The sequence below is a fragment of the Oryzias latipes genome, chromosome 21, assembly GCF_002234675.1.
Source record: "Oryzias latipes chromosome 21, ASM223467v1".
Classification (NCBI taxonomy): domain Eukaryota; kingdom Metazoa; phylum Chordata; class Actinopteri; order Beloniformes; family Adrianichthyidae; genus Oryzias; species Oryzias latipes.
In genome coordinates, this window is record NC_019879.2 from 25,710,157 (window position 1) to 25,737,698 (window position 27,542).

The window sequence follows — 27,542 nt, forward strand, 5'->3', positions numbered from 1 at the left end:
ATGATTCTAAATGCACAAATGAATTTATACCAATGAGATTTCTCATTTTTGTAATGTTTCTAAAAGCAAGTTACTTCAAAAAATGTCTTTTTTAACCTGGTTTCTGGGATGCGTTTTAGGTCAGTCAGTGATTTACTCAGACAGACGGTGTCTGCTCACCGTTCCTACAGTCCTGCAGACCTGAACTGTAAATCAGCTGAATGACAGCTGCCTTAATCATAGGAGTCTTCTTTTAATCCAGCCAGCCCATTTATCAGTTCCCTTTAGGGCTACTACCTCAGGCCAGCAGAGGTGAGCAAAACACTGGGAAAATGTTTCGCCTTTCACATTTACAGAAGGAGCAATGAAAAGGCTGTCTGAATTTAGCTTTTAATGCTTTGCTGCAGCATACCAGAAGGCAAACATTTGTCCTTTATGACTTCCCAGCAGTGCAAAGATGAAGGCCACACAGCATTACTGACAAAGCAAGTGAGCCCCACACCTGAAAAGGTTTTCTTGTCTGCTTTAAATGCCATAAAACCTGTTCATTCAGGATTCTTTTTGTTTATTTTTACAAAGTAAGTGATTGTTTAAGGGACATCGATAGTTTGATGTTACTGCAGTAGTTCTAAAACTCAGTTTTTCAGGTTAAATGATAAAGTTTATCACCAAAAGATACTTGTATTTTGCCTTTGGATGATCTGCAAATCACCGTATTTGAGAAAATTTGCGTTTTCTTTTCACGTTTGACTTCTTGCATTTACGGAACAGGTAAATACATAACAGGAATACTGCACAGTGTTTACAGTGTCCACACGCCGTTTCCTGTTAACGGCTAGTTTCACATTGCAGGCATCACATGAGTAGTCAGTTCATTTATGCCTCATTGACTAATCTATTGGTGCCGCTGCAGGTTGTGTTTGAGATTGTGGCTTTGTTTGCTGTAAAAACATTCAACAGTGCGTCTCTGAGGAACTCCGGCATCGTGCGTGCTGGAGAGTGTTTACCGTGTGCTGTGCTCATTCCAGCTGTGCGTGAACATGACCAACGAGCGGCTGAGGCAGCACGTCTCTGAGGTGCTGTTCCGGCAGGAGCAGGCGGAGTGCATTCAAGAGGGCATTTCCATGGAGATGCCCTGCTCCCCCAGCAACCACCCCGCCGTTGTGGACTTCTTTCTGCAGGTAGCATTTGTCTCTGGATTTGACCAGTCTGCTCCAGTTTGGTTCCCGCTCAACCAAATTTAACAAAATTGCTCAGATTTTTCTTTATTCAATTAATAAAAACACCAAAGCATTATAACAGACGACACAGTTTAGTATTCTTTAGATAGAACATTCCTTCAGTCTTTCTACATGTCAATATCAGCTCAAACACTGCAGCAAAGGAAGACAATTGAATCTACTTTATATTGGAAGGAGAGCCCTGGCCTATGTGGATCAATAGAAGTGTCACAAGGAATAATGTATCAGTAGGATCAAATGTGCTTTGTAAATATGACCAACATAAAAAACACGAGCGCATCTGTTTGCTTTGGCTCCAGAAGCCCCAGGGACTGCTGTGTGTGCTGGATGAGGAGAGTCAGAGCTTACGGCCCGCGGAGCAGACCCTCTTCAAGAGGCTGTCGGCCCAGCTGGACTCTACTCCCCTCCACGGCCTCTCCATCACCACCAAGGATGGAAACGGCAACCCGCCTCCAAAAGACCAAGGCCCGGCCTTCATTGTCAGCCACTATGCAGCGCAGGTCTGTCTTTATTAAAGGAGAATATGGATGGAGCACCATACAGCACCTTCCAGCTTTTGTTCACCCATAAGTAATACCTAAAGTACATAAGAGGGCATTTTCTGTTATCATATTCCCATCATATTCCCATTTTTTCATCTTTTAAAGGTAAAAATTACAATCTTTCATGTTACATGAAAGATATTGTAAAAAAAACAAAAAACAATACCACATATAGGATTTGTTTCCAACGCACTAACAAGTTTTTCATACGAGCAGTTTGATAGATGCTCTGACATATGTTTGAAAGCCAAAGCGCCAGTTGCACTCATTCAGCCTCCCTTTGACAAAAACATGACTCCATTATCGTGTCAGCAGCCAGACGCAGGGTCACACCAACCTTTCTGCAGCTCCAACTGAGCACTAGAAAAAAAAGAACACAGGCTTGGTTTGGTTTCAAAGAAGTTTCATCTGAGTATTTTACATATTTATCTTTAGGATTCACAAAAAAGTAGAAAAAAAGGGATGAAAAATACCAAATGAACTGCTTTCTATTAAAAAAATGACTTGACACTAAAAATCATGAGATGCTCAAACCAGTTCAAGATAATAGGATGATTTAAAAGCTCAAGAACATCTAATTACAACAAAGCAGGAGCCTTTTTGCTTGTAGGCAGAAGCCGTTCGGATTGAAATATAAAGTTATTTGGATTTTTCAGTGGTGAAATGGCTTTACTGATGTTCCAACAACTGTTTGCCCTGCTGGTCCTTCTTAAAAGCGTTGTTTTTTTAATGTCAGAAACCAACACTCCAGAACAAGCTTCTAAATAGATTCTGAGAAACTTGTCGAGCTTTTTTTCCTCCTTATTTATTTATTTTTGTCTGAATTTGTGAAAATCTGCCTCATGAGTGTAATTTTGTCTTTAACAGAAATATTAACATTAGCTTTGCTATAAAAATAAAACAAAATTGTAGCATCATATTTTTACTATTTGACTAATTGAATCAAATTGCTGCCAAACAGTGTCTGTTTTTTTGTAGAGGAATCAAAGGTGTGAAAGTCCCACTCCGATCATCTTTTGATCCATTTTCAAATCGTTCCCAACTGTCTTTTAATCATGATTATGCAGTTTTCAGCCCCCCCCCTCCAAAAAAACAGTGTTGTTTATAGGACATATCTGCAGAGGGGCAGTAGTTTATCAGAAATTTGCCTCGGAGTTTGAGGCGGGATTTTTGGCACTGAGTAACCCCGCCCCCTCTTCCCCTTCCCTGTTGGTGAGAGCTCAGAACACGGAGCATGTTTTTCATCCAGCATATTTTCCATGTAACAAATACGTTTTTTTTTTTTTCAAACATCAATTTTTTTATCTGCTGATGATTTGAATAAAAGAAAAATTCAGAAATCCAATTTTGAGCTTAGTTTTCTTATTATATGACCTCTATTATTAGTAAATGCAATACAAAAACATGTAAAAAACACAATTTTCATCGGGCTGGGTCTTAAATATGTTTACACCTGCAAAAATGTCCTTCTGTGTGTATACCAAGTGGAAAAGAATAATCAGAATAATTACATTTGACAATTTTTTTGCGTGACAATTGAAACATCTTCTGTTTTTTTGTAAAACTTTTGATTTTGTTTCTTGGTTTTTATTACATTTAGGGCTCTGGTCACCGAAGATTTTTGCTTAGAAAATGATATTTTTTTAAAGATATCAGAATAAACTTGTGCAAGATTTTGATGGGGGTCATAATTTTGGTGTGGTGTTTTTGCTACAGGTCCACAGATTTTATTGAAATGTTGGAACCGTGTTTATTTAAAGAAGACCCTAAATTCTCCTTTTTCACCAACCATACTTTCATACTCTTTTTCAAAGATTATAAATGCTAATTTTGCTTCCGACACCATTATTCTAACATACATACTATAATGAGGAAGTAATGATTTTTCCTCCAGCTGCTCTATAGAAGCCACATTAAAATGTGACGTAACACTTTTGCACAAGTCTATAAGAAAATTTTATTGTTTTTAGCATTTATTATAAACCCTTAACTTGTGAGTTTTCTATATTCTGTGTTTTATTGAGCAGTGTGTGTGTGTCATTTTAGGGAATTTATCAGTGTTATTTGTTTTTTAATCAGGTGTCATATGACCTGACGGGATCGCTGGCAAAAAACAAGGATTCTCTTCCTCAGAATCTCCTGTTTACGATGAAGTGTGAGTATCCAAAGCGTGGCATGTGTGTGAGCGCATTGTGGCGTCAGAGCCCACTCAGACACGAAGATGCACTCTTGTTTAAAAAAAAGGAAGAAAAAAAACAGGGCACAAAAACAGTCTTTGTCTTGGTGTGGTTGTTGTTGAGAGTGTGTGCTTCATCCAAAACTGCATCCCCGTCTGTGTGCACAGAAGCTGCCAGATGTGAGCTGTCGCGGCTCATAGGGCACAGACACTTTTTGTGAGACTGCCAGTCTCGCCTCGGGTCCAGCAGCCTAATTGCTATAATTTCCATGATGAGGCTAAAGTTGTAAAAGCTAGCCCTTCACTCCAGCTTGGCCATTATCCTCGTGAGTGACAAATAGAAGCACAGTCTTTCATAAACTCTGGTTTTTTTGTTTATTTTCAGTCTGTCCATGTATTTGATGAAAAACAGAGGCTTTTTCAAATGCTTCTGATATTGCTGGGTTAATTGTGATCAGTGACTGTATATGAGAACTGGATCGAGTTAGTGTGACGTCATCCAGAGCAAATGCTCTTTTACTTCTGGCTTCAACCAAATATAGTCGATTCAGACGCCATTTTTTTTCATAGTATGTGCGTTGCCATGTTGGAACCAGGAATCAGAAACCAGTGATTGGTCATAGTGGGTCATAGGCTACATTCACACTGCAGGGCTTAATGCTAAATTCCGATTTTTTTGAAAAAATGCGATTTTTTTTTGCAAGGCCATTCACATTTCCAGTTAAATGCAAACTTTTGTGATCTCCTGTGTGACCATGAAATGACCCAGAAGTGATCCGCATGCGCAGAAGAGTACTCAACGGTGAACAACGTCACTGTTGTTTGCGGAAGTAGCTAACGTTAACAATGGATGTTAACAACAGTGATGTCAACAGCGGAGCTCTTTTTGCATTATTACATTTATTTCCACAAAGGAGCTGACACAATTGCAATCTTCTCATTTTAAGAAGGCATTGGTGCCTGGATCGTCTGTACCCACTGTTGTGGAATGAGGATTTGTGTGTGTAAGACACAAAGGAGAGAGCGCGTGCAGCGCAGGAGGGAGTGAGAGGGGGGCACAGAAGTGTGTTGGGGGCGCGCATTCATGTTGTGTGTTACAGATGAAGGAGAACGGTAATAAAAGAAGGCTTCCCCCAGAATAAATGCTATTGACTCTTTATTAACCCGCTCTGGAGAATCTGAGGGTCCGAACAGGGAAGTGAAAAAGTAATTGCGGGAAAGGTTCAACACCACGCTCGGCCATTTCGCTGGAAGCTTTTTCAAAAACTGCCTGGTTGCGATAAGACCCCTCGAGTTTGGCCTGAATAGAGCTGTCACCCCAAATATGAATCAAATCGGTGGCCTTGCTTCCCTTCCACTGACTAGTCTCAGCAGCATCGTCCGCCATGGTTGATGTTTATGTTCTCGTTCCCGCCTACTTCAACACAGAATTATGAAGTTTGGAGCGTATCAATGACGTACGGGTCGGATACATGTGGCCTGGCCGGTCAGTCGCATTTCAAAAGATCGAATACGTATCGGATTCAGGACCACATACCCAAGTGGCCTGGGTCGCATTTGAAAAGATCGGACCTGCGTTGTTCAGACTGTCATGAAAAGATCAGATACAGGTGGCATAGGGGCAAAAAATTCGGAATTGGGTCATTTCAGTCTGCAGTGTGAGCGTAGCCTAAGACCGCATTTCTGTGGCAACCACTCTCGCCATTCAGGGGTGAGCTTGACAGCTTTTTTAACGTAATCTGTCAAATGTTTTGAATGTTGGTCGTGGAAGCCAGCCGGTTCCACTTACTTTTATTGAGGCATCTGATTGGCCTGTTGCACTACAGAAAAGGTATCATGAGAAGTACCTGCTTGGAGCCAGCAGGTACTTCCTGTTTGGAAAGCCAGGGGTGTGGGGTCACTCAGTCCAGTTCTCATATGCAGTCAATGATTGCGCTTGAAACAAAATGCTCATATACATGTATTTGCAAAGTTTTACCATTTTTGTCAAGCAAAGTTTTACTTATTCTCTTGTTCAAAGACATTAATAAAACCAATTATAACTTATTTCTGTCAAGTAACCTGGAGTATAACAGATAAGGAAAGGAATGCCTGCTTTGTACTGCTGCAGAATAGAAAAGCCAACTTTAACTAAATAAAAACGACACATGAGGCATACTGAAGGTCAACCCTAAATTTTAAGGACAAGTTCCAAAAAAATATCAGTCAGGTTTGAAATATTTTTCCGAGTTTGGTATTTCTTTGTGACTTCATATAACTTTTTTGTGTGAACATTTTCTTTTCCAGTATTAACATAGTAGATAAAAAAAAGGTTTTAATTAAAAAAAGCAACCAAACGTTATGTTTTAGGCAGTTCTGATGAGACCTTCTGACCTCAGAGGTGTCAGACCGTCTCAAAAGCTAAAATAAGTCTGAGCTTCAGCTCGACCTTGTCCTGACAGGAAATATTTGTTATAATTGAAGTGGATTAGGTTTATTCGTTGGCATTTTTCCTGTAACCAGCTTGAGACTGAATAAAATGTGTTTTCTCTGTTTGAAGTTGAAACAGAGGAATCTAAATTCTGAGGCTACATTTTCATTTTTTTTTGTTTTATTTATTTTATCCATTAAGTATTCAAATTGTCAAGTTGTTCAGTCTGTCAGAAGATAAACTTTGCTTAGAAGCAAGACATGTTTTTGGTTTTGAGTTTTTCCTTTTCTTCTGTCAGCATACAGTAGATACAGCCTTATTGGCCCAACAGAGCATGTTGTGCTCAATACTTTCAGGAAACGATTATTCTTCATTTGACTATAACTACACGAAAAGTAAGACATAAAACTTAAAAACAGTAAGTTTTAAAGTATTTTTTTGAACAAATGAGTCCCTTCTCTCCATAGTTATCTCTTTTCTTTCAGTTTCTTTTTTATCTACTGTCTTTTGGTCTCTTAGAAAAGATCCACCCACACACTGTCACACACAACATGTTGTTTGGCCCTCTGAATGACCTCCTCGTCACAGGTCCGCCCACTTTTGTTGTTTGAATGGTTGTTTACATCCAACCTGACTCTTTTCATACAGTGTTTCCCCTTTGGTTGTCAGTTGGTGCTTTTCTCACTCTTGTTTTTTCATCCTCTTTGTGCCTGACAGCCAGTGAAAGTGTGTTACTGCAGCAGCTCTTCCAGTCCAAGCTGACTCAGACCGGTTCTCTGGTGCTGTCAGCCCCGGGCCGCTTGGGCCTGAGAGGCTCTAAGGCAGCGTTGTTGCTCCACAAAATGCCAACCACCGCCCTTGTCAATGCCACTGCATCCATCCCCCGACAGCCACGGAGATACCAAGATCTTTCAAAGGTAAAGCAGCAGCTTAGTAGAGGGAGTTTGGGGGATTTGTTGGAAAACTTCTACATTTTCAGTCAAACATTTTATCATTAGAATGTTACTCAGACAGAAATTTGAACCCGAAGTAGGCGACTACACATTCAGAAGCTTTTTGTGTCAGACAGTGGAAAAACAAGAACAGCATTTATGGAAAAAATGAACATGTCTAATTTAAGCTTCTTCCTATCACAGATCTATATATAAACCTCTGGGAAATGGATCAGTTTGTGCAGCCATGCACGAGATAAAAACCTCTCAAGAATGCACACACACACACTCACTTTTTTCCAGTTCTCTTAAGTGAAGCAAATAGCAACCTTTTTTTTTTGAAGGTCCCCCGTTGATTTCTCTGATTTTCTCCTTTTATCTGCTACAACTTTTGATGAAATACAGTGTAGTTTTTGTGCAGAGCTCACAGTTGTGTAACCTCCAGGAGGGTCTGGTCTGCTGCTTCTGTGGCACATTTTCCATCTAGAGTAAAGACTTGCATAAGGGCCCCTTTCAACCTCACTGATCTGTTCCAGCTGCCTTATACGGTAACATTAGGTAATCCTTGTAAGGCTGTAAATACGACACTATAGCACTGAAAATGTCAAAGTCTTTATTTGGATTTTTATGCAGAATTCCGATTAAAAAAAAGGAGAATTTCCTGCTGTGTCTATTAAGTTTAATTGTTACCATCACTGCCATGTTCTGATCCTTAGTTAGGGCCTCTCAGTCACAGTTAATTATAATATTATAATGCTCCACATTCCTCAGAAGTTATTTAGAGTTACGTGTGCAGATATCTTATCTTTTTTTCTCTTTTGTCTCTTCTCACCGGCAGATTCTAAAGAAAAAGGGTTCGAGTTCTTTTGTGCAGCGGCTGGAGCGCTGTGGGCCCGTCACGGCGGCTGTACAGCTCAGGGTACTGCATGATGACCACAAACTGCCCATTTATGTTAACAAACCTACTGCATGAAATCTGTACAAACATTTTTTAAATGCAAAGAGAAAAAAATAAAAATAAAAAAAAACCCTGAAGGTGTTTCCATAGTTACCTGCACGCATCTGGATCCAAACTTGCGTAGATGAATCTGTTTGTTCAGATCCAGTGGTTTATTTTAGTACCTCAAGCACGCTCAACACAGTCAAAGCATCTGTCACAACAGTCACAGCCTTTGCACTCATAGGATTAGGGCATTTTTCTGTGTTGGTGGTGGGATTTCATAACAACATAAAGAAACAATCATTTGCAGTTACGAGAGAGCACTTCAGTGTCTGCTGGTGACGCAAAGAGGCACAAATGGGGTTCAGAGAAGCAGTACCTTAAGTCTGAATGAATCCAGTGTGTTGCACAATCAGAGTTGTGAACTTGTGGTCAACGAGCCCTTCAGGGAATGGCAGAGAAGGAGAAAGTGGGCTGAAGAATGACACTGTACCAAGCCAAACATGAAGCCCTGCGTATGAATGAATGAACAATGAACAACAGCCAGTGTTGTTCTGCAAGCATGCACTCATCTGGAGAAAGCATGGAAATGCGAACGCCGTTTATAGCTTTCAAACATCAGAGCTTAAATACTGTTTTGTAGCCAAGGTTATAAAGTGCGTACTGTAGACTGACGTCAGCTTCAAGAGTGGAGAAAACACAGATGTAACTGTTTACGCACATGTCTGTTTGACCTTGGAGGCAGGTTTGTTTTTAACAATCAGACGCAGAAACTAGAAAATATTTCTTTAGCAGTTCCCATGCAACACTGGAATTATTTTTCTCTGTGCTATTATTAGTTTACAAAATGGATTTTATATATATATATATATATATATATATATATATATATATATATATATATATATATATATATGTGTGTGTGTGTGTTATACACAAAGTACATCTGCAGTTCAATACATTGTAAATCTATCTTTAGAAGCAACAAGCAAAATAAGTCAGATCAGGGTTTTTATGTCATATTGTGGAAGAATTTGTCTCTTATTTTCTTTGTACAACTAGCAGTTTTTGGTGTGGACTTGAACCAGGCTAGAGGTCTGCAGCTCTTTAATCCCTCCATTATGGCTCCTTGGCTTTGAAGAAAAATGCTAATAATTTGAATAAATAATAGGTTGGATGAAGTCACACCAAAGTCATAAAGACAGAAAACGCGATGTCTGACTTTCTTGCATTTTTAATTCAAATAAATCTGCAGCAGGAGGATCTTATTTAACACAGTGTGCATTTTATTTTGAAAGAAACTTATATTTACTGCTTTATAAAGTAAAACAAGTTAAAATTGTTAGACATAGGAAAATATAAGACTTTTTTCTCTTTGTAAGACCATTTTTCTCTTTGTGTGTTAAAGGTTGCAGACCCCTGAACTAGGCCATTTAAAAATAATCCTCATTTTTATTTCTTGGCAGAGAAGGCTTGACATATTTTTTTTTAGCACAACCAAAATCTTGCTGTTACTTGACACATTAATTTTCTATGAAGTTTATATTTAAAAAAGTAAATGAATTGATTTTAGGCACATTTATTGCTTGGATCCTTGGTGTTTGGTAGCACATTTGTTCATTGCATCAATGTCTTTAGTTTTGTGATAACTTAAGATCATTGTCATACAGCATGACCTAATTTTCCAAGCTTTAGCTGTTGGACAGATGGTCTCACATTTCCTTCAAAAATCTAATTATAAATGCTGCAAGCTGTGACTTTAAAACAAGTCCAGATCATTGCCCTTCCACCACTGTGCTTTGTTAACTGCTTCTCCAAACCTCAGACTTTCCTGTGTTCTGTTTGGAAAAACAAGACTTCCTAATGTGATCCTTTCATTAAGTCTACCTGAAATGTTCCTGGCGTAAACGTGGACATGCTCAGTGGAGTCTGAAGAGTCTAACATGTGGCTTTTGAGATTTTTTTAATCCCTCTCAGCAACCCATGGCTGATGTTGAGGTCAGTTTTCCAGAACAGTCACTTCTGGGAAGATTGGCAACAGCTTTGAGTGTTTTCCACTGGAGAATAATCTGTTTTACTGTCGAAACCTCCTTTATTAAGATATGGTTTGGCAACCCTCCTCAGACTGAGTTGCATTAACAGTTGCTTATTTAGATGCCTGATTTCTTTTTGGCTCACTGTTGCACAACAGATGAACGCTCCAGGTTCGGACCGAGGAGCCTTCAAGATGACAGGTTTAAATGTCTGGGTCTTTCTGTCAGTGGAATGGTGATGGATCATTAGATAGGTGTAGCATCTACAGCAATGCAGACTTTGTGCAGGTAGATCTCAAGGAAGTTCCTAATCAAGTAAATCTACCCTTCTGAATAAATGGATATAGGATCCTTTGCTCAGTGGCTGAGGTCTCCCTTAGAAAAATCATGCAAAGCTCAGCCATCCATAGAGACACTTTTCCTCCACATCAAGAGAAGCCAGTCAAAGTATCTGGTTATCTAACAAGAATCCCTCCATAGAGAGACGTTACAAGCACCACAACCAGGAGGAGGCGGAGGACAAAAAATAAAATAAAAAATCAGGTTTCGAAACTTTTACTCTTTAGTGAATGGGATGAGTGATGGCTATCCTCCCCGAGTGATAAACAGTGTCAGATCATAATTGAGCGATAACAAATGTTTGAATTGTTCTTACAATTTCTTCCAAAGTTCTGCTTTCAAATGTTTTGATCCTAAACTAAACTAGGTTGAAGATTTCCACCTCAACCATATGGATGCAGGAATGAAGAACTTATTTTTGTTCACCTTCTCTCTTTGCTGTGGTTTTTTAAATTAATAATTAAAGTAAGAGTTTTGAAAGTAAAGTATTTTGCTGTTTGACTATGTTTGATTTTAGTCAATTTGATTGCCTGTCTTGACCCTGGAAGACCGATGGCATCAAATTTGGCCACTTTAACAAAATATATATATTTATTATACATTTTTTTACTGCTTTTTTTTTTTTTTTTCCAGGGGTGCATTGTTAATTGCTGCTACCCAAACATAAACAAAACCAAAAATAAAACAAAAAAACATTCAAATTAACTTCAGAGGCGCAGAATAAAATTGTTCTTGGCTTTTCCAGGGTTATAAAATTGGAAAATGCATGTTACATGTAAAACACCCAAACATATAATGATCTAATGTCAACTTTGTGTATGGCCACAATGAAAATGCTAAAGGGGCTTTTGTGGCCTAAAACTATTGATAATCAACCAGAAGATCATTGTTGTAAAAGGCTTTTAATGATCCTTTTTTTTTCCAGAACTCCCTTGCAGAAGTGATGTGTAAACTGCAGTCTTGCACTCCTCATTATGTGGAGTGCGTGCGCCCCAATCCCAGCGGTCAGTCAGACAACTTTGACAGCTTCCACGTGTCGACACAACTGCAGTACATCGGTGTGCTGGACATGGTGCGCATGATCCGTTATGGATACCCCGTCCGCCTGTCCTTTACAGCCTTCCTCAGCAGGTCAGTGCCAAGCTTGTGTAACAAAGAGTGGAGCAACTGCTGAAACTTATCCTCCGATGGCCACTGTGCTGTATGTGTCCCCATTCACTCTCTTCTTCTCCAAGTGCATGTTCTTAAAAGGTACGCTTTTAAACATGATGGATTGCTCTACTTTTTCCCTTTTTGTCTGTCACGTCTCGCAGATGCATTACGCTCCCAGCAGGTCACGGCGGTCTCTGGCCTGTTTGGTATGGCAGGTCCAGCAGGTCAAAGTAATCTGAAAGTTTGACAGCACGTGGTTGCTCTTGCACATTCACGCACAGACAGACATGCTTAAAAGTCACAAAAAGCCTTTTATTCGAGGTGCAGGTTGACTTTGAATGTCTCTTTGGCTGTTGTGAGAAACCATGAATGCTGCCATCACATTTCCCAAGTCAGTCTGACATGCAAGGTTAGGCTCCATGGAAGGTTGCTGTGCCCACACTTAAAGTTTGAACTAGATTCTGCTTATCAGTTGCTTTTTTTAAGACTTTTACAACTATGTGGTCCTCCCTTTCTGGCAAACAGGTAGATCCCATAGAGCACAGTTTATTTCCCTGCCTTTTTTGTGTGGCGGGTTTTAGTTTTAGTGTCGGGGAGTTGGAGGATTCAAAGACAGGACGACCAAAAACACGCCTGTGGAAAAAAACCTGACAGAACCTAATTGCAATCCAAATGAATAATAAAAAAAATGACTGGAGTTTATTATCATTAAAGCCGTTTCTGTTTCTTGCAGAGTGGAATTGTGACAAAGGGCAAAACAGAAAATTGGAAAAAAAACTGAACCTTAATTAACAAGCAAGAGATTTAGATGAAACTGTACCAATTTCCCAGAAGAATCTATTTTTTTCTTTGCCATTTTCTATATGCATTTCTTTGTCAGGGTTTTTTTTTTTTTTTTTTAATGCGGGTTACTTTTTGCAGTCTCGCTGTTTCTCCAATTGTTTTTAGTGCAATTTTTCTTACTGAACATTTTGTTCTGCGACCTGATTGGCTGTTGACCCAGGTCAATAAATCTCCTTGCTGTGTTTCCTGTACCGCATGCACGCAGTTTGCCAAATTGATGTAAATCTTCAGCTTGTGTTTCTACAAAGGTTTGGGAGTTTAAGCAAAAGAGTAAAGTGCGAAACTGTTCATGTCTGTCAGAGAAAAGTATATATAATGTGTAGTTAGGGATTTTACAACCTTGATAAATCTCTAATAATGTAAAAAATAGAGGTGACGGCTTCGCATATTTTACCTATCTACCTGCCTTATTATAAAAATGTAACTACCGTGATAAACAAGAGACCACTTTACCAGTTTTTTGTGTTTTTCTTTCGCATATTTTTGACATAGTGAGGTCATTTCCTTTTTGTACAAATTGGTTGTGTACAGCAAAGCAACAATTACACATCTGCTTCCTGTTTCACTGCTGCAGTTATTTTCCCGCCTGTTTTGTCTTATAACACACGTTCGAGTACACATTCAGGACAGTTTTGCTTTTGTTTTTAAAATGACCCGATCTCTCTACTGAATTATTGGGTTTGTAATAACAGGTCGCAATAGACAAGCGACCTGTTCAGGGTGCATCTCACTTTTGCCCAACAGTGGCTCGGTTGGCTCCAGACACCCCGTGAACACAAAAGGGACTGAGCGAGTTGTCAACATGTATGATAGAATCTGTTAAGAGTTACCTCAGTTTTATGTCTGTGCAACATTTTCAGACAATGTGATTGGGAAATAGCACTTTACAAACAGAATTTAACTGAGCAGAGACAAAACCTTTATTCAAATGTGTGAGGTATGAATCGATGACAGGAGAGTTGATGCAATACAAAAGACAGCCTTGGTTATGGCATTTCTGCAAAACAAAAGTGACGCTTATTGCCTCAAACTGGTAGTTTGTGTGCCTCCATGTCTTATTTCGAATGTGCTGGCAACATAAAAAATATTTTTGGGAATCTGAGCTCACTTGGAAAAACATCCCAACTATAGTTATGTCAGTCTTTTCAGGAATTGGAGGTGCAGGACTCAAAATGCACAAGACCAGGCTTGGTAGAAGAAACTTAAAAAAAAAATGTAAAAATAAAAAGACACTTCATAAACCAGCTTAAACATGACCAACCACAAAAAGGTGACAAAGCAGATGACCTTACAGTGAAGAAACGGAACACCAGACACTTAAAATACACTGAGAGCCGTTAACAGAAAGGCCGTGCAAGATAAACCTACACCTGGTGTGACTGACAGGGGGACAAGTCAAAGCTGAACATGATCAAAACCAAGAAACATAACGGATAAACCAAGAACCCCAGTCCTCACTGTCTTCATATAATTCCGTGTTTGAACTTTACAAGGACATCCATAAACTCTACAGAAAAATAAACATGTTTTTAAAAATGGAAAAAAACACAATCTAGAAAGCAGATGATTTCTAGTTTTTGTTTGTCTTCTGCTTCCTCCTTCATCCTATTGTTTTGTTTTCCTTTAAATCTTTATTTTTCTGCAAACCATGAATGATTCCACAATTTTTTCTGTTATTCTTTTATTCCGTCGCTCATCGGAAACCTGCCATCGACCAACAAATCAGCCATTAACTTTGATGTTGCTGTATATCTTGAAACCCAACCCGAGCCTACATGGATGCACGCATAGCGAAAGCCCAGCGCCCCTCTCCACTAAGTCATAGCAGCCACCTGCAGCGAATTACATTAGTGTCCCGGTAACCAGAGTGATTTATGAGGAAATCTATTTTACCGTTGGTTTTATTTGTCTTTTATGAAACGAAATGTGTTTTGTGACCAAGTTTCTTTTCCGCTAGTGTGTAAGGTCAAATACAGTGAATCCCTCCGTAAAGATTTGTCCCAGCTGTTCTTGTAGATATATTTAAATAAAAAGGGGAATAAAATCAGTCTATATATGGAGCAAGTCACCAGTGGAGTTCCCATAATGTGTTATATATGACTTTTTCCAAATGGATCCTCATTATTTTCCATTGATTGACATTTCAGAGTTATTAACTAACTCACAGGAGGATATGTGTAGCTCGGGATAACTATGATTTAACAGCGATAATGAGCTGATCAGAGATTGGCTTTAAACAGCATTGCAGTTATCACATTTGTTTAATCATTGCAGCCCACGACCTTCTGGTCACAGCAACTGCGTTAGCAGAGCGCGACTCTCCATTTAAACTCGTATCAGTGGCGCTGTTTCACTTCCTCGACTCCAAACAAAGTCCCTGGGGTCCTGTAAAAGCAGGGACCATCGACAGTTTTCATATCCTCGTAGGAAAGGTCACGGGTTTACAGAGTTCCTTTGTGTTTTATGGGCGCAGAGGGAGAGCGCGAGCTGTCTGCCGCGCTGGTGCTGCCATACAAAGAGGGTGAGAGCGCGGTCAGACAGACCCCACTTCAGCAAATCAAACACATCCTATGTTCACGTGAACTCACTTACTCGCTGCTGATAGCACAAGTGGTTTATGTTTCCAGCCATCTGCCTGTTTTGTGTGCCTCATCACATGCATGACATCAGAAAGACATGCACTGGCAACATGCAAAATGGATTTTATTGGGAAATTCTTAGTTTTATCAATTAGGAATAGTTTATTTTTCTCATATTATCATATTTAGACTACAAATAGTTTACTGGAAACGAAGCAAAATAATTTATTGTTTGTATAATATATATATATATATATATATATATATATATATATATATATATATATATATATATATATATATATATATATATACACATTGAGACACTAAAAGAAAACCTTTTAGACTTTCGGGAATATTACTAAAGCGGGTGATGCATTCAAAAATAAATCAGAGTAAATGTTCTTGATTGAACCTAAATTTCTTGTTTATACACTTAACAGCAAATTGACTGAACCGGGTTTTTCAATAAACCGTTTTCCAACAAACATTGGTAGTGAATGTAAACCCTAAAAAAGATGTGAATAATAAAAGTCCATGACAGCAGAATTTCATTAAACTGTTCAAGCTACAAGCAGCGCAAATGTTTCATGAGGCTTGCCATCATGGCTTAAAGGGAAATAAGCCAGAATGAATAAAATTACTAGCACATATTTCTATGATGGTAAGCCCAAGTGTCCTCTAGGTAAAGTATTTTTTATGCACTCTGTATCTTGCAAGCGCAGAATCTTAGTTTTAATCATTTATTTGTAAAACAGTTATAAATTTATAGCCTTAATAATTATGTGTTTCATGTGCATTCATCACTTTTACTTTGTCTCAATTTTGCACAATGACATTTATGTCTTGATAGGTTGTAGTTAAAGGACCCAACACAGAAGACAGAAAGAAGAAAAAAAAAACACGATGAGAAACTTACATGGAACAACTAAAACCTGGATTGTTATTAGCTGATTGAAGGCAGGACTAAGCAGAAAACATGTATGTAAATAAAGGCAGGTATAAACAATTTCAACATTGCAGAGTAGAGCAATAAAGAGGCTGGAGGTGCTTTCACACAGAGCAGTTCTTTGTTGGGGTGCTTTCTGCCTGAAAACAAGTCTCAGTTCCTTACAAGTGAATCTGGGCTCAATTCAGCAGCGGTGTGAATGCAGGCAGACTTCCCAGCATACCAGAGGACAATGAACCAAACAGAACAAGAGTGTCCCCACACTACGGCCGTATCCAATTGATTCCCTATGGCCGTATCTAAATTGCACTATATATTGTATTCATTTTTGTAACGATGCCCAAATCTCCAATTTTAAAAATCCAGTGCGCAACAAATTTCCCAGAAGTCTCTGTGAAAAACCAATGTGCATCGATGCTCACTACATTGGCGAATATGGACCGCAATGCATTATGTTTGAACAATTTTTGTGGAAAAAAATGTGTTTAAATGCACTTTTTTAGTAAATAACCAACATTTTCATCATCAGTAGACAGTGGATTCATAAAGAGAATTCGGGAATAGCCAGTGTCTTCAAATTCGAACATTACTACCACTCGATGACATCATCAATAGTTGACTATTATCTATGTTAGCACGTAGCTACCAGTGCTCGAAAAATAAATAACATAATTCACGCCCAAGTGAAGAAAGAGGTTTCTCAACCTACTGACAGTCACCAAAGCTTCTCCTTAAAAAAATAAAAAATAAAAAAAACTTTTCGGATGCCCCTAAAACTGGACCAATAGGGAGGAGCCAGAGGAATAGGGAAGCAACTCGGATTTGGCCAACGTGTTTGTCCCAACACTATGCTTTGTTTGGCTAGTGTGATCTCTCCAGTCCATAAGGAAAATGGTGCCATGGCTATCTCAGGGGTGATTGAGAAACCATTGACTGTAAGTGAGAACTGGACTGAGTGACTTCTCCCCCTTTGTGGGTTTCAATGTAAAACAGAACTGCAAAAGATTTTGTGCTGTCCAAAACAAACCATATAGGGAAATATTGGATCTTTATCCAATTACTTTAATTAGGGATTCAGGCTACACTGTCTACAAATGTTTGTGGTGGCATGACTGATCAATGGGTTTGGTTTGATCCTATGTTTAAGTCATACTGAGATCTGAAGGGTTATTTCTACTTTAACTTTGTTGCCTCATTAGGCATTTGTCTAAAAAGTCTATGGCAACAGAGTCTAAGATGCTCCTTTTCTCGTTTCTTAGTTGTTTTGAAGCTACTCTGCGACTAACCACAGGTCAATCATAGCAACTGCTGCCTAGCACAACAGCAGTGGTGGCAGATGCTGTTTGGATGCTGCAGCATGCGACCCCGCTGACCTCTGAACTCATTGTTTTCAGAAGAGGACATAGCTGCATCCTCTCCAAATTTTCTGAAAGTCAGCACATTTATTCTTTGCACCTGTAACAGCTTTTTTCTCTTTCTGGATCTTCTCAGATATAAAGATCTCGCCGTCCCGACTTTGGGAGATAAAAAAAAGCTGTCGGCCGAGGATAGATGTCGGTGTGTTCTGCAGCAGTCAAAGCTCCAAGGATGGCAGGTGTGTTTGTGTCCATACATCCTCCTGTAACAAAAGGTTGTTTTTTTTAAACCAAATGTCTTAATCCTCACTCTGTGTTGGAGTGATCCTATGGAATCTTGGCAGCTTCTTCCAGCTGTCCAGCCTCATCATAATTCTGCTCACATACTCAGCACGGACTCCTCCACCCCCTCCCCGTCCTGTCTGCTAGACTGCTGTTGTGTCTGACTGCGTGACCTGTAGGGTCAGGCAAGCATGCACCCTCCCCAACAATGCCCTGCAGACACGCCTCATTCCGCCCCATTTTAAACACAATAGATGCTGCATGGAGTTCGTGGTGCAGTGAGTTATGTGCTGCAGAAAAATGTTCCCTTCAAGGTTTGACTCACCTTTAGTATCATGACTTGTGCAGCCACACCCAAAATCACTTGAGTAAATACATGTCTAACATGCAAATACATGTTCTGCCCACTAACACACCCTACTTGCTGCTGGTTTGGTGATTTATATCAGCGGTCCCCAACCTTTTTCAGTCCACGGACCGCTTTTCGATATTTGCAAGAAATTAAAGTGGGTGTCTAATTTTTTATTTTTTTATTTGCCTCTAGTTTCCTTTAACTTTCGAGGGTAAAGATTATCTTCCTTCTCTGTAAAATAACTGCTTTTACTTTATTTGTACACCAGATTTTGCGTAGGAACCATTAAAATGTGATCTAGATTGTCTCCTAACTCATAACTGTGGAAGCTAAATAAATGAAGTGCCAATTTCAGCCTCAATCACTGATTTAAACACTGCATGGTCTGAGTGATTAAACAGATGATCTACCACAAATAGAACAGTCGTGGCTGAAAACGCACAGGGTGTCAGTTCTAGAGGATGTCAAGGCAACCGTATCACTATGCAACTATCATACTCTCTTTAACATAAACTATTGCCCCCTTGATCGTCCAGCTCCTAACAATTTCACTCCTTTTGAGACACGGTGCTCTTGCTACAGAAACATGTCAATAGTGTCAACATATTGACTGACAATGGATACATGTGTCATTGCTAATCTTGTTTTGTTGCTTTTTTGTAGATTGGCACCAGCAAAGTGTTTCTGAGATATTGGCAGGCAGACCAGCTCAATGACCGCTGCTACCAGTTTCATAAAAAGATCATCACCTGTCAGAAGGGTAATGGGCACATTGACAAACCAACAACTGGCACCAACTTGTATGCTTTGCCCCTCATCTTTACCTTTGATGTTTTTTGCTTTTATCCTCGTCCAACGTGTCAGTGATCCGAGGCTGGCTGGCCAGACAGCTAGTTCGTCGCAAGCTCTCACTACACCACAAAGAGGACTGCAGCGTGCAGCGCTTCCTGCAGGGAGCAGAAGACATGGGCCTGCAAACTTATGACCAGCTTGTCATCCAAAATGCCGCAGACATTGCACGAGAGAGCGACCGTCTGCGCAGCCAAGGCAGAAGCACGGTTAGCATAGGTGGCAGCAGTCCACCACTCGGTGAGAGGCCGGAACCGGTGGGCAAGGAGGAGGATCAGCCAGTCAGGAGGTAGACCACACAGTAACCCACACATTTAGGCCGCTTCAGCTGCACCTCAACACAAAAATAGGCTTTCACCGTTGTGTTTGTTTCACTCTCGTTTTTTTTGTAATTTCTAATTAGATTTTCTCAGTTTTTCTTGTAAACATCATCTAATTTTGCACTTCATTTAACTAAAAGTAGATCTTTGAAAAAAAGATTTGTGAAGTACTCAATTTACTATTTTTATATGTTTTATGGAATCAAGGAGAGATTTTCGAGTGAAAACAGGAGACCATTTTTGTCTTATAAATTTGGTTTATTGTTTACTTTTTTGCTTTATCTCCACTTCCCATTACTGTTTAAAGGGGCCTAAATCAAACAAAAAAAAGTGTATTATACTGTTAATTCCTCACGAAAAACAACCCCGCCAGGCTAACACACACACCCACTTTCTCCACGGAGCAAGCGCTTGGGAGAACACCTGCATTTCAAATACACGATATGCACATCCATCTCTGAAAAAGTTTGGAAGTTGTTTGCATTGGTTGACGTCATGCCCGGCACCCACAAGGAGCGAAAGCCGGTGCCTAAGAGATCAAGTGGTCTTACTTCTGGGTAGGAAAAGAGCTTGCGAAAATAACTAATTTCAATAATAATATAAGATATTAACATATATATATATACATACATATGGATATAGTTTCTTCTGAAAGGCTGAAGAAAAGCATGATACAGGCCCTTTAAACATTGCCATCAGCAGGACCATAGCAATTAGGGCGTAGGTCGTAGCCGTGGAAACTAGATACCAAAAGAAAGATTTGTAAAGACTTTTTGCAATTTTCCATAATTTTGACAGGAAGGTTAACTTATTCCAAATACTTATTCCTAAGCGTTCCTAAAAAATGCACAAAAAATAGTTATTCACAGCATAATGTCACAGTGCATAAAGGTACAGGATAGTAAAATGTATTTGCATGTATATTTCCACCTTTAGTGAACTAATGTCTCTTGTGGTTTGGAAAGATGCCCTTCTTGATCATTTTTTCCACATGCTCAATTACCCCCCCCTGCAATTACTGGAGTAACAGATGGCTAACCCAGATTAGGCAAGGAAATATCAAACTGGATATTATCCAATTTCATTGAGGAGATTATATCTAAAGCATTATCTCTTTGGTAGTTTCAGTATTATTGCTAAAATATGCATATGTTTTAATGATTATCGTCTATTAAGTAGTAGTAACTTTTGCAAAAAAAAATGTTACCTCCTTTTTAAACACAGAACATTTGTTTTGTTTTTTTATGTATCTATTATTTTAGGATGGTGGAGAAGAGCGGAAAGGTCAACGAGGGCCACGCTAACACGGGATGTCGACTTATTCGCCACTTCCGCTCCAGCTCTGGGCCAACCCCCCTCGCCATGGACAACATGGTTCATTTCACAGCCAGTCCACCCATCAAACCTGCCTTGCAGCAAGTAGTGACCCAAAGCAGCGATGATGGAGCAGGCAGCATCAATCTCTCCTCTCCTCGAAAGCAGCCTCCTCCCAAGCCCAAGAGGGACCCCAACACCCGTTTGAGCGCCTCTTATGAAGCAGTCAGTGCTGGGTTGACATTGGCTGCCAAGGAAAGCTCAACCCCTGAGGGGTATGCCTCACCATCTGGAAGTCCTCCTAAATCCCAGCTATCTCCCACTGACCCAGCAGGTGTGGTGCATCCTATTTAGCATGTACACCCAGTTTTGCTTAGATGCAGAATTATTTTCCTCTGTGAATAACTATTTTTTGTGATGTCCTCAGCTTCAAAGCCCCGCCCTCATAGTGATGACTACACAACAATGCGAAAAGTACCACCACCCAAACCAAAGCGCAGCCCTAACACAAAACTGACTGGCTCGTACGAGGAGATTAACGCTGTAGCATCCCAACTCCACCAGCTGCGCCCTGCTGATGTAAAGCTGGCCCTGCTTTCTCGTGGTGGGGGATTTGGAGGCTTGATGCAGAGAGCTGCCTCTCTGGATGCTCCTCAAGGAGTGGCTTTGAGCCTGTACAAGAACCATGACGAGGAGGACATTTACATAGAAATGATGGGATCTCAGCCGCGGGCTCGTAGTCTCCAGGAGCCCCCTGACAGCCCAGACATGGCAGACTCGGAGGCTGTATACGAAGAGATGAAGTACCTTCCTGCTGAAGAAAATGGAACTGCTGCAGTTACCAAAGCAGCCAGGCTTGAGGCTTTAACTTTGGGTTTGGTGGGACTGGGAACATCTCCTCAGAGAACGGAGACCAAACGAACAGTGGTTGGGGGGACTTCTTTAGGGGACGTAGCTCAGAACACATCTAATGCTGGAACTTCCAAAAGTCAATCTGGGAAAGAGGGCAACTGTGAAATTCCTGCTCCTTTCCCCAACTTGCTTCCTCACCGCCCACCTCTCTTGGTGTTTCCACCTTCTCCGGTCACCTGTTCTCCTGCCTCAGATGAGTCTCCGCTCACCCCATTAGAGGTCAAAAAGCTGCCAGTATTTGAGACAAGCTTGAACTATGCCACTGGCCCAGATAGCCCCCTGTCCCCACAGTTTATCCGGCAGAGAGCTGACTCCTCTCCAAGCCTCACAGTCCTTATGCCAGAAAAGAAGTCTACACCTCCACTCACTCCTCCACCACAACCTCCTCCTCCAAGTGCCCTTCCTCCTCCCTACAGACCTCCTTCCCACTTTCCCTTCCCACCTGAAGCCAGCTTCCTTGCACAGAATCGAGCGGCATCGATCCCCAGCTGCTCAGATTCCCCCAAAACATCCTCACAAAGGCCATGTGGGGAGCCCCTGGGGAAGCCACCACCCTATTCTCCCGTGAAGGCGTCTCGACCTGAGCCAAGAAGAGCCCACTCCTGTTCCTCCTCCCCCCTTCTATTTAACCCAGCCAATGGGAGACCCCTGACTAGCCCCTTGGATGAACTCAACACTCTTTTCAGCTCTGGACGCAGCCTACTGAGAAAATCCACATCTGGACGCAAATCCAGAGACGGAGGTCTGTTTGGTAAAACTCTTATTCATAACAAAACAGTCACTCCTAGTTGTAAAACACACCCAGCTTTCTTTGTGTTTATTAAAAGTATATTTTAGTTTTCTCCAAATTAAGTTAATTGACTACTTTCTGTAGAGATAATCTGAATAGATGAAGGCAAATATAACATTTGTTGGTGTATTTTTGGCTATAAATAGACATAAAACCTCGCCATTGCTTTTTGTGTCTTGTATTTTCATGTAGAACAGCTGCACACAAGTGTATATGTGTGCAAATACTTAAGCAAAAGAGAGAATCCATTTTGCTGTAGCTCCAGACAACTGTGGGGTTTAATGGTCCATTTCTTTTGTTTTTTTGTCAAATAAATAGAAGACAATCTTAAGAAAAACAGGTTTATGACATACATCTGTCGGTATGTGAATGAGATTCACTATTACACACATGAACTAAATGAAGTTTGAGCAGTAGGCAGAAGCTTTTGTTGACCTAACCTGCGACAGTCTTCAAAGTGGAGAACTTTGGCATCTGTGCCTTCTGTGCAGCATGTTGACCAATAGCTTCACATGTGCACCTATTTTTCCAAAGCACTGTCAGTAAGTTCATGTTTGTTTACTGTAAGCTGCAGTTCAGTGAACTTCATGCAGTGCAGAGTACATGTGGCACATGCAAAAGCTGACCTTTGGGTTAGGCTGGAAGGGGGGGCAGTCACAGACCATCAGTAGGATGGGTGTTATTTCAGTCTAATTATTACAACAGTAAATGTTTTATTTCTGTAACTGTGTGGTGAAAGTCAGGTATATCCAAAAGAAAATAGAAAGTGGTATTCCACTCACTTTAAGTCTGTTTAGTCAATGTGAATTACTGCTGGCCTGGTTAATAATACATGAGGAGAGGAACAATAAGGATTAGACATCAAATATTCAACAGTTCACTCATGTTCTATTGAGGGGAGTATGACTGCTCGGCAGTAGTGAACAGGACAACCTGAGCAACTATTTAAGAGACAGCTAAGAATCATTTTAATCCAACCAAAGTATTTGCTGGAGTCAAATCTGACATCCATCCAGAATGATTTGTGTCACGGTTAGAGTATTGAGTCATGAATCTATAACTGTAAGTTCAGGACGCATGAGTCTAAAGGCCTTATAAGAGGCGGTATGCAAGCAAGTGCGTGTGCTTACGCATTTGCCTCACGAAACATCTTGCACTTGACTCTTGGTCAGCACCTGAACCTGTGCAGGAAAAGCGCTGGCATCATGGAAACAGTGTGTGTGACAGGAGGACCAGGCACCAGGGTATTTTGAGCAGGGAAACCAAGGCGGTCCCTTTAGATCTGAGCTTAGAAGGATGCCAATGGGCTTAACAGGACTAACCACTTCCGCTGCCTCTCGACAGTCAAAATGAATGAATGTGATACCTGATGCCGGAGGAGGGGCTAAGGGTTACAGTTGCTATGCCAGACATCTCTGTTCGGAGCAGCTGACCGTCTCATCCCCTCTGGCCGCCAACCTTTGCTCACTGTTGGGGAATGAGCTAGCCACAGGAATGCCAGGGAAAGAGGGCAAGTGAATGTGGCAAGCTTCTGCAAATCATTGTCATAAGATATATCATGCGTCAGGAGCTGCATGCCAAAAAAACATTTTGAACTGGGGTTCATGTCCCCTGTTGCAAAGTCTAAACTGACCCCGTTTCAGTGCCACGCTGTATGTAGATGCCCCAGTGCACAAACCTGTCCTGTGGGACCTACAGTGTAGTAGAATTAGCTGAGCTTTTTTAGGCATCTTGTGACCATGTGGGGGAACAGGAGGCATGCATTCCCAGTGTGGGACAGCAGCTGATGAATTCCCATTTACAATGCCACGGGCGTATGTAAGCACAGTCACCTACTCAGGCAGTTTGTGACAGCATGTGAGCTCTGAGGAGCTGCAGGGGAGCAGCCATGTAAAGTATATCCAACTCAGCTGACTCTAAAATGCACGGTGAAGTTGTAGATGTAGATTGAAAAGGAACATAAATGTAAGAAAAGCATTTTTGCAAGAATGCTCCCTGTTGTCTTTTTGTCTCTTTATTGAAAATGGCCCTTCTACACATGCTGTGTTTGGCATCACCCATAGTATGTTTTGCTCTGCTCATACTGCTTCCAGGTTTCAACTCCAATATCAATCTGCCAGGAAGAGAAGAATGTGGCTCTGCACCCACCTCCCCATCTTTGCTGCAGGACAAGAATGCCAACAACCACTCTCTCCACTCCCCAAGCCCCATCACCATAGAAAATGGCAATCAGATCTCAAACGGTAATAACCCACCACTCCACAATTTACTAGTGGTTTCAATTTGTCTTGATTTTTAATTGGAATAACCTTTGTAAATCAGTTAATTCATTGGCGAGTTTCACTAAAAAGCTTGTTTAAAAAGCAGAAGTAACTGGAGCTGAGTCCAGTTCACCAAATAGTTTTACTCAGTTGAATATAAAACATCCCAACAGTACAGGATAAATATACAAAACGGCGTGCTGGTTTTAATGTCCATTCTGTGGCTAGATTTGTAAAACATCAAGCAAATTTAGTGAAGGGAAGTTCATTCAATTCAGTATTTTATTTCTAATTTGATCCCAAAACTTCACACAAACTATTAGGGAAGCTGTACAACTCTGCTGAGGCCTCTTCATCCACAAACTGGCACTCCGGTCTGGGAGAAGAACACACAGACACCATGAATGGTTAAGTGAAGTTTATATCAGCAATGGAAAACAGTTTCTGTAACAGAGAGCAATGTCTCCTTTCTCTACAAAATAATTTGTGTGTCAGACACCTTAACGCAATTCATCATAAAGCATAAAAATCAATTGTTTTCAAGAATTGACTTTGTCATAAACACTCACTCTATTGACTGAGAAGGCTGACTTTAATAGAAACATGGAATATGTCTGAATTCCCACACTACTCCCAAACTACGACAAAAACATCTACAGTAGTGTGGGGCTATCTGGTGTCCTCGTGGTTTCTAAAGTGTTTGTGCTGTTGGGTTTCCAGGGTCACTGGAGGATGAGAGTCACAGCAAGTCAAACTCCAGCACTTCTCTGCACCGACACATGGACAGCCACCACACTCAGGTGACCCCCAAACACACACACACACACACACACACACACACAGTCTATTTTTCTACTAAAGACATAGCGGAAAAGTCAGATGACGTAATTTGACATTGACTCTGCTTCATGGACACATGGATACACTCACTATCACAAACATTTACAGCACAGTTTCAATGTGTAAGGGCTGCATTGTGTGCACTGTGTGTGAGGTTGTTGACAAAGTGTGTTAGGAAAGTGGCTTGGTTGGAACAGCATGTATCACCCGTGACATTTGAGCTCTCTGGGACTCTCTGGACAGGTATATCGTTACAGGATTTAATTTACTGTCCGTCACGCTTGCACCCAAGCAGACACACACTTATATGTTTGACTTTGCACAAGCACGCGCACACACACACACACACACACACACACACAATTGTAAAAATATCTGATTAGGTTTCAATAAGTATAAAATGTATTGAGTTCTTTATGTGCTTTTATTGCATGAAAGCTTCAAAAGGTCCACCGTTGATCAATAATCAGCTTGTATTTTGAGTAAATCTTTGAAAAATCTGTCTGTAATAGATTTAATAACAAATAAATAATTTAAGTGATCTTCTGAAAATATCTATGTTCATTCAGTATCCACAAAGAGGTTATGAACCAAGAATATGCAATTTAAGAAATATCCGGCCACCGAGTCTGAATTGTCATAATGCAAGTAATTCCCAGCTAACAACTCCTTAAATACGAGTTCAGCATTTAGATGTTCTGGTTAAATGGTGGCTTTACGACTAACACAAGTCCAAAGCCTGTGTGAGTTCTCAATAATGTTTTATCCCAGTGTAAAAGATCAAACCTTAGATATTTAGCTCACTTATCCAGAGCAGAGCTGTGTTTAACCTTTTAACACAGGAGATGTCTCCGCTGATCCCTAAATAAAACGGTCTTTGATGTATTTTTTGACTGTTTACGCAATCAGTGTGAATCAGCTGATTCCGAAGTGGAGAAAAGCGGCTTGTCATATTGGTTTTGCACCGATTTGCAACACGTTAATAGATGTCGCAAATGTACACCTAATGTAAGCGACGTAAGCAAGGCTGCTTTCCCCCGCTTCAGAATGCAATGGAATTACGTTCAAGATCTACTCCAATGAATATCATGTTTTTGGTGTTTTTACATGTTCTAGTGGCATTTTTCTGATTATGGATGACATATATAAAGAAAATTAAGATCAAAATTGCATTTCCGAGTAATTCTTTATTCAAATCATTGTGAATCAGGAGCAGACAAAAAAAATACCATTTCAAAATGAGCTTAGTCGTGATGAAGAAAATAAACTGGGGCTCCCTGCTTACACCTCCAGCAATGGGGAGGGGAAGGGGTGGGGTTACTTTGCACCAATGGTCCCGCCCCCACACTTGGAAGTGAATTTGTTCTGCAGAAACAAAATGACAGATTTTTTTATTGTGGCTAAAAACAGAATGATCACAATTTAAAAAAACCTGGGAACACTTTGAAAATAGACTTTAAAGATAATCGGAGAGGTTCTTTCAATGCATAAACAGTTGAAGAGTCAACAGTGGAGCTAAAGCGCCGATGTTAAAGGGTTAAGTGTTGACATGTAGTGCCTTTTTTTACATCATAACAAATTCCGTGGTTCTGTTTCCATGTTAAAGTAATGATGGGCTGAATTCTAAGAATACCTGCTGCTGCCATTATATAGTTTGTAAATTAAGCTTGCATTTTTTTATCATCTTTTCTTGTGGTGAAGGAAAAAAACAAAACATGTCGGATTGGAATAAATGTGACCATTGATGTTTTCTGCATAATTATACCCAAAAACTGGGTAAAACTATTTCAAACTTTCATTAACTTAAATGTTTTCATTATCTAGAAAGAGACTTTTATAAAGTTGTGTAGCCTGTGAATGTCTTTTTTCTAGTGCAGGACGCTCTGTCCTGGGATTAAAGGAAGTTTCATCACAAGAAAACGACCTGAGATTAATCACAGCCTGGATTATTGAGTAATTGTCAGTGTGAGCGGACATGATGCAAAAGGAAGAGCAGAGTGTACCTCTTTCAGAGGAGCTCAGGCCTCACCTTTTAGAAGACAGCAGCTTTAGGGATGAGAAAGAACGCCATGTTCCCACTTTTCAATCCTTCAGGTTAAAGGTTTATCTCTCCATTCAGAGCTGAACTGAATCGAGTGTGTGAAGAAAAATA

General features: G+C 40.3%; 1 protein-coding gene across 4 annotated transcripts in view; it reads left to right on the forward strand.

Annotated features, from left to right (window-relative positions):
- myo16 (myosin XVI) overlaps positions 1 to 27,542 on the forward strand; it is a 101,687-nt gene that overhangs the window by 63,447 nt on the left and 10,698 nt on the right. For all 4 annotated transcript variants that reach the window (XR_002292838.2, XR_002292839.2, XM_020713268.2 and 1 more), the window contains exons 22-34: positions 1,008 to 1,160; positions 1,520 to 1,720; positions 3,842 to 3,917; positions 7,066 to 7,265; positions 8,119 to 8,199; positions 11,518 to 11,723; positions 17,607 to 17,709; positions 18,768 to 18,864; positions 18,969 to 19,242; positions 20,536 to 20,921; positions 21,015 to 22,241; positions 24,383 to 24,532; positions 25,271 to 25,350. Coding sequence is in view for 2 of the 4 variants with exons in the window: in XM_020713268.2 (XP_020568927.1) it covers positions 1,008 to 1,160; positions 1,520 to 1,720; positions 3,842 to 3,917; positions 7,066 to 7,265; positions 8,119 to 8,199; positions 11,518 to 11,723; positions 17,607 to 17,709; positions 18,768 to 18,864; positions 18,969 to 19,242; positions 20,536 to 20,921; positions 21,015 to 22,241; positions 24,383 to 24,532; positions 25,271 to 25,350 (3,234 nt within the window). In the remaining 2 variants the exon portion in view is untranslated. The remainder of the gene's footprint in view (positions 1 to 1,007; positions 1,161 to 1,519; positions 1,721 to 3,841; positions 3,918 to 7,065; positions 7,266 to 8,118; positions 8,200 to 11,517; positions 11,724 to 17,606; positions 17,710 to 18,767; positions 18,865 to 18,968; positions 19,243 to 20,535; positions 20,922 to 21,014; positions 22,242 to 24,382; positions 24,533 to 25,270; positions 25,351 to 27,542) is intronic.